The 9,649-nt window shown below is 35.0% G+C and overlaps 1 protein-coding gene across 1 annotated transcript; it reads left to right on the top strand.

Annotated features, from left to right (window-relative positions):
- Positions 1-631: 631 nt before the first annotated feature.
- Positions 632-8,787, top strand: PUS7L (pseudouridylate synthase 7 homolog (S. cerevisiae)-like; the record flags this gene model as incomplete). Its single annotated transcript, XM_009575648.1, has 6 exons — positions 632-827; positions 2,416-2,514; positions 4,078-4,159; positions 5,643-5,920; positions 7,711-7,764; positions 8,401-8,787. Coding segments are annotated over 6 exons (1,030 nt in total), but the record flags the coding sequence as incomplete, so codon positions are not given.
- Between the last annotated feature and the right edge of the window lie 862 nt (positions 8,788-9,649).

The raw sequence follows: 9,649 nt of genomic DNA, 5'->3' as shown, positions 1-9,649 counted from the left end.
TATTAAAATATTACTTAGAATGTAAGCTATTATGCTGAAAGTTTCCTTTGATTTGAATGACTGTTACTTACACATAAGAACAAAGAGATTGAGTGGATACTTTAAAGGGCAAATACTTGAACTGTCAGCTGTGTTTCCAATTACAAGCATGTGCAAGCGTACCGAGAGAATCAGTGCACTGAGTTTGTTTTTGTTAAGGCTGACTAAGAAAGAGCAATTGTGTTTTGGAGTCTGCTAGAGCACACTACTCTTTTTCTTTTTTTTTTTTTTTTTTTTTAATGAAAAGCAGATTTTTAGGACTAAAGAGTAAATTACTTGTTTTTCAATTAAAAAAAAACAAAATTCAGTTCAGTTGCCTTGAGAAAGTTCAATGGATTGCTTCATTCCAGTATCTGTCAAGCTACAGAATATAAGTGCAAATGAAGCAAACATTTTAAAAGTATTTCTGGATTACAATTTTAAGGCTTCTATCTCTGCATTTGATGTGGTTTTCTCATAATAATATGTTTTAAATCCCTTTTTATTTTTTTAAGTGTTTTTAATACTAGTGCAAAGGGGAAGAAGACTTTTATTAGAAGTTGGATAGCTGTAGTAGAGGATGGTTCATAATTTCTCCCAGTTTTTTATGCAGGTTGAAAGAAATTGGAAGCAAAATGGAAAAAAAGGGCATGAGAATACACAACATACATTCAGCATGCCAGCACCTTAGACTTGGTCAGCTGAAGGGCAATCGCTTTGATATAGTTGTGAGAGATCTCAAACACCACCATCATGACTCTTCTGCAGATTTGAAAGAGAGAATATCTGAAGCAATGGAAAACGTTGAGGTAAAAAAGCCTCATGGTTGCCAATAATGAACAGAGTTTTAATTCTGTGCTGTTAAAAAAAAAAAAAAAAGTACTTTTAAAGAAAATAAAGAAGCTGCCTTCCAAGGAGGGACCATAAGTGAATTCATTCTGTGTTACAGACTGGAGACCCCAGAGTGGTGCAAGGCAGATGGGAAATTTGGTAGCAAATTGAGTATGGATATATGAGCTATTGCTGCACAGACCTAAGGCCAATCAAAGTGATGTGTTTCACGGTGGCAGCTGACATCATGAAAGAATATATTTACACATGGTTATCTTTTTTGGTCATGTGAAGAACATGCATGGTTGGGTCAGGTGAAAAATTGCGTGCTTTCATGACATTAATACGTGTGAAATGTCCGTAGCAGAGAAAGAAGATCCCCTGAAATTCAGTGGATTTTGATTGCTGTTATCCTTAGTCCCTGAAGAAAACCCCATCATCAGGCATTGCTAAATCACTGAGAAAAGCAAAAGAAAATCATGGAAAAGAAAAACTTTAGGTGTTTTGTACAGCAGTAATTTTTTTGCCCTATTTTTCTAAATCATAACCGTAGTACAAATTACTTTAAGAAGATTAATCCAAGAATAAAGACTTGAATGAAAACTATACAGTGTGCAAAAGTAAAATACACTACGTGCATTTTGGAAATTAATTTTATTATTGAAAAATGCATTCAAATGGTACTTTAATGCTTTTCTCTCTCTCTGCTCCATCTGACTGTTTTTTTGTTTTGCTGTTTGGAAAATGAACACAAATTCCTATGATTGTGTGTCTTGCTTTATTAGCTTACTGGTCAGATGATGAAGGACAAAAACAGCATGTGTGTTAATCCAAAATACTGATTTTCATCTTCCATGAAAACAAAATCTCGTATGGGACCTAAGGATGTCCAAAGAAAGGTTATATCATTTGGGCTGAATAACCATTTCCAAAACAAATACCGTATGTTTTTTGCTTGTCTACTCCATGCATACTTATTATTTTCTAGAAAAGGATGTTCTTATTGGGTCACATGGCTGTGGTTTTACTGCCCACATGTGACGTAGAACTCATCAGGAGACTTAAAATCCCAATTAGCAGAAGTGTTCACTCTTGGTCTTTACTATTGTAATAATAATACAAATGGTCTCATGTGAAAAAAGATTAGCATTTTTAAGAAAAAATGTCCAACAGTGGTTACTGTTCATTACCTGTGCTATGCTGCGTTTGCTTGAGTAGAGATTTCATAATTTGGCGCATGTAAAAAGCTTGATTACTTTTACTTGACCTGTAGTTGTATTTATAATAATTAACTATATAGAAATAATTTTGTTTCATTTACCTATTTTTTTATGAAAATGAAGACAACGATAGAACTTGGTTGTCTTTTTAGATGTTTCTAAATTAGGTGCTAAAATATTGCAATGAATCGTAAGTTACAATTTTGTTACATATTATTTCTGATTAAAAAAGCAGTTTGTATGCATTTTGGATGTAAATGTAGATGTATGTGTGTTGTATGTTTAGTCTTACTAATTGTACCTGGTACTTTCATGCTTTTAACATATTTACTCTTTATCATTCTAGACAAAAGGTTTTGTAAATTACTACGGACCTCAGCGATTTGGACAAGGACAAAATGTTCAGACAGATCAAATAGGATTGGCTTTACTGAATGAAAAAATGGTATTTTCATTTTGTAATTTAAGTAGTTACTGTCAAGTTAATTTCACGTTACTGTTGCAACGTCTCACGCTGGAGTTGACCTTCCCAGTGAACAATTTAATTTGTGAGATAAACCCATATGTGTGCTGGAAGTAATTGCCAGATCAGTTTTGACAGCAACATAAGCATGAAGATCTTCATAGTGAAACAAAAAATCTTTTTTAAACAGCAGGTGCAGCTTTAGATAGTTCAGGAAGTGATTTTTCTGTCTATGATTGGTATGTGATTGTGATCGTCATCATGTCACTTGGCAAGAAAGTGGCTGCATTCCATACAAGGTTTGAACACTAAAATGAAGCAATCTTTATACAATGTTTATTCATGGTCCTGATTGCCTCCTAACTTGTAGCCTCTTTATCCTGCTGGGGGTCTATATACTTCTTAAAAATGTCGCAAGATATTACATAGGATCATATGAAAGGATTTGCTTTTTCAATACCACAGTAATTTATCTGCTATGTAGAAGAGATTGCTGCTTTCCATTATTCCTTGGCTACTTTCCCAAACTCTTAGTTCTGAGTGATTGCTCCCATGTAAGCTAAGGAGAGCTTATTTCTTAAGTAATCATTCATAAGATAAGAGTTGTAATACTTTTCAATGTATATGGTACAGTACTTGGCACAGGTCTAAAACAGAATCAGACACTATAAAGTTAAATGAATACTTGAGTATCCTTTTCTTCTAATCTTGTTTTGGTTCTGAGAAAAGTCAGGAAAACTTACCCTCCAAATATGAAAAGAATAAAGATTTGAGGGCAGCCTGTAGAAGTTACTGTTGATGTATCTGGCATTTTGAATTCTGGTATGCTAGCAGTTGGTACCAGGTGCCAGTCCCTGAAGACCAATGATTTAAATCTCTAATCTTAACTAAGGTACTTCTTAATTTAAAACGTGTAGGAACTACTATTTATATTAAAAATGTGCCAGTATGTGCTTGCACAGTCCAATACAGAGGAGGGCAAGAACCAGATGTCACAGGTTGGTATAAGTGCTAGCAAATTGTGTGGCTCCACTGGTGTTGCAAGTAGCAGAGGTTAGTGTAGTGTTTTCCCTGTCATAGTGTCATCTAACCTAATACAGATCAGCATAAAAAAAAGAAAGATTGTTGTCCCTCTGTGTGAGACTGTTGAAAGTGTTCAGTCTAAATTTTGCATGAAACATGCAAAAGGGAAAGAAGGAACCTTCCTGTTCAGGATAGGATGACGGCATTACAAAGTGGAGGGGTTCTAACTGGATGTTCAAGAAGAGTGACTGATTTCTTATAGAGCTTTGAAAGCTGTCTTGTGTCTTCTGTCTGACTAAAACCTGTCTTATAATCTGAGAAGGAACACAACCACATTGGTTTGCTGTTCATGGCATCTTCTGTGAAAGGGAGAATTTGACTTTGACCTTAAAGAACTGATACAATTTTGAGAGGTTGCAGAATATGTTAACACAGAATTGGATGCATGATTGTCTGTTTAGTTGACAAATAGTTATATTTAAATGCAAAAACCCCCCAAATTATTAATATTGTTCTTTAAAGGTGAAAGCTGTGAAGTTATTCTTCACACCCGAAGATACTGATGACCCTGTTAACAACGCAAAAAGATACTTTCTTCAAACTGGTATGTCCAGTTAAATTGTCTATATATTTATTCAGAGTCAGTATTGTGAGGGAATAAGGTGTTGCTGCACAGAGAGATACTTTTTATTTTGCTGCTCCTTTATACCACTTAATAGCTTATTCTGCGGAACTCAGTAGAGTTGCACAGTTAAAAATTACATGAGGATGAGGCCCTAAATGTGCAAAATAGTGGAAACCTAATGTACTTCAGGTGCAAGACAGTATAGAAACAAATGCTATATAGTATAATGCTGGAAAAGACTAAGATAATCTTATCAAAGCAGTTTTAGCCTCCTTCCATTTGTCTGCTTTTGGAATATAGACTTCTCCTCCCTAATAAAGGAAGTATACAGGAATGAGACACCCAACTCATACTCAGCACTTACGACGTATGGGCATCTAATTTTCTGAGATTTCTATAACAGTCTTAGCTCTTGTTTTTTGCGCCTTTGGGCTTTGCTTTTACATCTCTTTAATTACGTATCTCTTCCACGCTTTCCTGTGATCTACCTGCTTTCTGTCTTGAATTAAAATCAACAAAATATGTCAAAGGCAGAAGTGTGCCGACTAAAATGCTCTGTTTGTCATATTTATTGTTTTTATCATTCAACTTAACTTTCTCTCCAAAACTAAAAATTTGGAGTTGCTCTCAACTTCAAATATATTTGTTCTTTTCAAATATTCCACATATATTAGCCTGCTTATCACTGTAGATTGACAGAACAACTATGTTATATAGCTTCAAGAGACACAGATATGTTTCATTTCACAAAAAAGATACGATGAATCATTCTGTGCTGTACATTGCTGCATGATGCATGGAGGGACATTGATGTGGACTCTGAAAACAGCTGCTTGCCTTTTCCTGAAAGCAAAAGGTAAAAGGCTATGCAAAAGGCTTCATCAGATAATCACTTGTAATGAGAAAATATGTAAACCATAAAATTTTAAATATACATTTATATAATATAGTACAAATCTGATTAAATATATTTTCATCTTGGTTGAGGTTCAGACTTCCCAGTGGCCAATGCAAATTGTACCTTTAAAATAAAGACATGTTTTTTACCCCCTATGAAATACATGTTCTCAAACAATGTAAAGTAGAGGTTTAATGTTCTTTTATAGCTTGCTTTTTACCTTAAGTTACCTGATCTAAAAAAAACTTAGTGAGTAATGAAGTAGGTTTCAAAAAAAAAAAAAAAGCAAACTAGGCTGAATAACTGAATGACAGCTAGGTTAGTTTATACTGCATGAAATAGAATAGAATTCATGGGACTGTGTTGATAGGCATCTAAGATGAAATTTGTCTAACATGACACATTGAAGGAAAGGGAATAATAACCTAAAAGTCAGCATAAAGAGGTTAGACTGACACCATTTTTTCCTAGCTGATTATTTCATTTTCTTAAGTGTATTTTTTCCTGACAGGTAATATGTGAAAAATCAGGGATTACTTATATGGTTATTTTTGTTTATATCAGAAGATGCAAAGGGTGCACTCATGATGATGCCAGAATTTAAAGTGAGAGAGAAGATGTTGCTACGAGCTTTAAATCGCTATGGTGTAAGTCATGAAGGTTGTACCAAAGGATGGCTCAATATTCCTCATTCCATGCGCATATTCTATGTCCATGCTTATTGCAGTAAAATTTGGAATGAAGCAGCATCATATAGACTGAAGACCTACGGTTCAAAAGTTGTTGAGGGTGATCTTGTCTTCTCAGAAGAGAATGATGAAAGCGTTGCCCTGAACGACAAGGTGAGTCTTCACAAAATAGTTCTTGTAAAACAAACAAACAAACAAAAAAAAACCCACCGCAAAAAACACTAAAAAAACCACACACCAAAAAAAAAAACACACCAAAAAGCTTAATGCACTTGAATACATACTCTAATGCTTTTATTTTGGTTCATTCATTAAAATATTTAATATTAGTGACAAAGATGAAAAAAGTGATGTAGCTTTTTTGATTTACCATAAATAGGCATATGACCTAGATGTATATTAGCAGTTTTTATCTGTTCTGCTCATTTTATTCAAGTGAGAAGAAGGAACAGAATGTCAGAATTGATATATGTAAGAATTTATCCTGCATGCTATATAATGCTCTTCTTAGGATCTGACTAGGGAAAACTTTCAGAGTGGACTCTGGGTGTGCCTGTATTATCAGCTAGTGCAGATCTGAGTCTTGTTCTGCAAGTCAGACCTTCCCATTATATATATTAATGAATGTAAGCCCATGGTGAAGGGTGGCCTCAGACTGAACTGGTAATCTCGTTGCGGCTACACAGTCAAAGCACTTACTCAGGCAATTAAAACAGATTGGCAGTGGGTCTAAACTGTTAGCAGCTGTTCAAAAAATGCAGCAGTCGTCTTGGGAAAGTAGTAAAGGGCAAGGGGGTGCTTCTCCTCGCCCACAGCACAGCCTGGGTGCTGTGCGTGGAGCCGTGGGTGAGCCAATAAGCAGAAGCCAGCAGTTGAGTGTATGCTGGTCCCAGGTTTTGGCATGCTGAAGTCCATTCTGAAGCCATCTCTTCTTTCAGGGTTAGCGTACATTTTTCTTATTGTGGAAGCAGTTGGGTCTCTTCTCCCAAGTAGCAAGTGATAGGACAAGAGGAAATGGCCTCAAGATGCTCCAGGGGAGGTTTAGATTGGATATTAGGAAAAATTTCTTCACCAAAAGGGTTGTCAAGCATTGGAACAGGCCGTCCAGGGAAGTGGTTGAGTCACCATCCCTGCAGGTATTTAAAAGACGTGTTGACGTAGCGCTTAGGGATATGGTTTAGTGGTGGACTTGGCAATGTTAGGTTTACGGCTGGATTCAATGATCTTAAAGGTCTTTTCCAACCTAAATGATTCTATGATTCTATCTTTCTCCTGATCATCAGATAAAGCATAGAATTTTGCAGTGTTTTACTGGATAATAAACAGGTGTGTACAGAGGCAGAATGTATCTCGTTTCTTTCGGGTGAACATCTTACAGATTTGAAAGCAAGAGCACTTGGAAGGTTATTGAATAACCTCCAGTCCCTGTAGAGTGGCTTCTGTTTACACTGTGATTTTTCTTCAACAATATTTTTGAGAGTGAATGTTAATAAAACATGTAGATCAAATAAAATGAAAAGCAGAGGTATCAAATTCAGTATTGAGTTACTGATTTTAATATAGATATATTCCTATTTAATATAAAACATTTTTCTTAGTATTTTTGCTTTTGCTGATGTAATACAAGATTGCATTGGCACAGTTAACTTCAAATTCAAAGAATATGAGTTTGTAGTGATAGTTTGCTAATTAGTGGTAGCTAGCATCAGTAAATATTTAATGCAACGCCATTTACCAGTAAACAGATTACTTTATATTAAGCATATATATCTCTCTCTCTTTACTATTTTTCATACCTGAAATAGATTGTTGTCCTTGTAGTAGTCAAATAACCTTAGAATCCTTTACGAGTTTGGGAGTACAGTGCATAATTCCTAAAATAAAGTGTATGCTTTATTTTTAAAAAAAGTTTTTTTTTCTTAATTTCTTATATGTCGTGTCAGGTTCATGTAGTCACTGCTCCAGAAGAGTCAGCTAACAAATACTCTATAAACCAAGTAAGTCTGTATGAAGAATTCTGAGTTGTTGATCTCTTTATTTGATTAAAATGTTTTGTTTTAAAAATGTGATTAAGTTAACTGGTGCAGTCTTCTTCCTTGCCAGAATGCACATTAAAGAAAACATATGTGAACTAATCTCCACTCTCATAACAAACAGGAGGAAAGAATATTTACTTTGTAATGGAAATAAGTACAGTGTCATTTGCAGTATGGCAATATTTATCTTGAAGCTGAATGTAAATGCTTTGAAAATTTTTTCAGTCTACTGGGAAAAACATTCAAGAGCAGTTGACACTCTAATTTTTGAAGATTCAGAGTGCGTAGTTGTGAAATCTTACATAGGCAACTTAATGTCTTTAATGCTGTATCTTTCCCAACAAGCAAGGAAATTCATGTTAGTATGTTTCTAGTTTGTTTTAGGAATCCTGACACGTTGATTATTTTTTCTGCTTTAATTATATCCAAGATACCTGCCTTGCACAGCTTGCTTTCACAAGAGAAGCTGCTGTTTTACTATTTCAGGCCCCAAAACGCAAGATTTAGACATACTTAAAATTGTAATCACATTTATTTAAAGGGGAATCGGTGGGCTTTATTTCAAATATGTTTGTTGTTTTGTTTTTTTCTTTGAAGGTGGTTCTTCCAATGGTGGGACATAATATCAAGTATCCCAGCAATAAAGTTGGGCAATGGTACCATGAAAGGCTTTCTAAGGATGAGCTGCAGATGTGCAAATTCAGAGTGTCTCCATTACAGCTGAATATACCTGGATGCTACAGACCCATTTTGAAAAATGTTCAGAATCTGTCATATTTTTTGGAAGGTAGTGAAAAAGGAATTGAAATTGAAGCCAACCTGAATGAATCAAAAGTCTCTCTTCATGTATCATTTGACCTTGATCCTTCATGTTATGCAACAGTCTGTCTGAGAGAAATAATGAAATGTGACTTTTAAGATTCCAGTTAATGAAAGACTGCAGGAATATTATACAATGGTGATGTTTTATGTAAAATGCCAAGAAAATAAGGGAGAATCACAGGTTCAAGCCAGAAACAGGAAAAATTCGTAGATTGAGATTCATACTGATTACGAAAAAAACCCACCAAAACCCTTTGGAATGTTCCAAAACCATTCCAAACACCAAATGCAAACCCTTGGATGCATTGGAATAAAGCTACGTGTTGTGCTAGGCAGGTTTAACAGAACTTAAAGAAGCCATGGGCTGCAAGCATGAATTTCATATTTGCATAGACATCTGACTTGCAAAGTTAAATCCTGGAAAAATGTTTGCAGCAAACAAATGTATCCTTTATTTCATAATCATTTAAAAAAAATGGTTTATACTAAGTGCTGTTCAAGCAATAATGTTAGAAGTTTGCAGTCTACAGGTATCTAACTGAAAAGTAGCTGTACTGAGGTTCACTAAATATATTGTGTTTTCGTTGTGTTCAGGCACCAGGTGTTAAAATGTGAAAGTCCTGAGTCAACAGTGACAAGTCATCTGATACTTTATCAGACATTTGATGAATCCCCCAACTTAAGTTAATGCTAAGGATTCCAGGATTAAGTAGTGCATAGCTGTTAGTTAGTGCCTATTCAAGTAAGCTCATCAAGACGAGGTGAATAATTAACATAACTGCAAAACCGTTTATAATAAAACCAAAACCCTGTTTTATTGTTTACTGGATGCAGACCTTATTCCTGTTACTGTAAAGCCTTATGGTGGCAAAAAAAGTGTTAATGGAACCATCCCTGGAAAAAAGCTTTTATATTTTTTTCTTAATTAAAAAAATCCAGTTAACTGTGATAAAAAGAGTGGATTTGTGGAAGAGGGGAGAGCAGAAGATGTCATTTACCTTGACTTTAGCAAGGCTTTTGGCAC

The sequence above is a fragment of the Fulmarus glacialis genome, unplaced genomic scaffold (assembly GCF_000690835.1).
Source record: "Fulmarus glacialis isolate BGI_N327 unplaced genomic scaffold, ASM69083v1 scaffold9994, whole genome shotgun sequence".
In the NCBI taxonomy this organism is placed as follows: Eukaryota; Metazoa; Chordata; class Aves; order Procellariiformes; family Procellariidae; genus Fulmarus; species Fulmarus glacialis.
The sequence above is the reverse complement of the archived record's forward strand: the minus strand, read 5'-3'. Positions and strand labels throughout refer to the sequence as shown.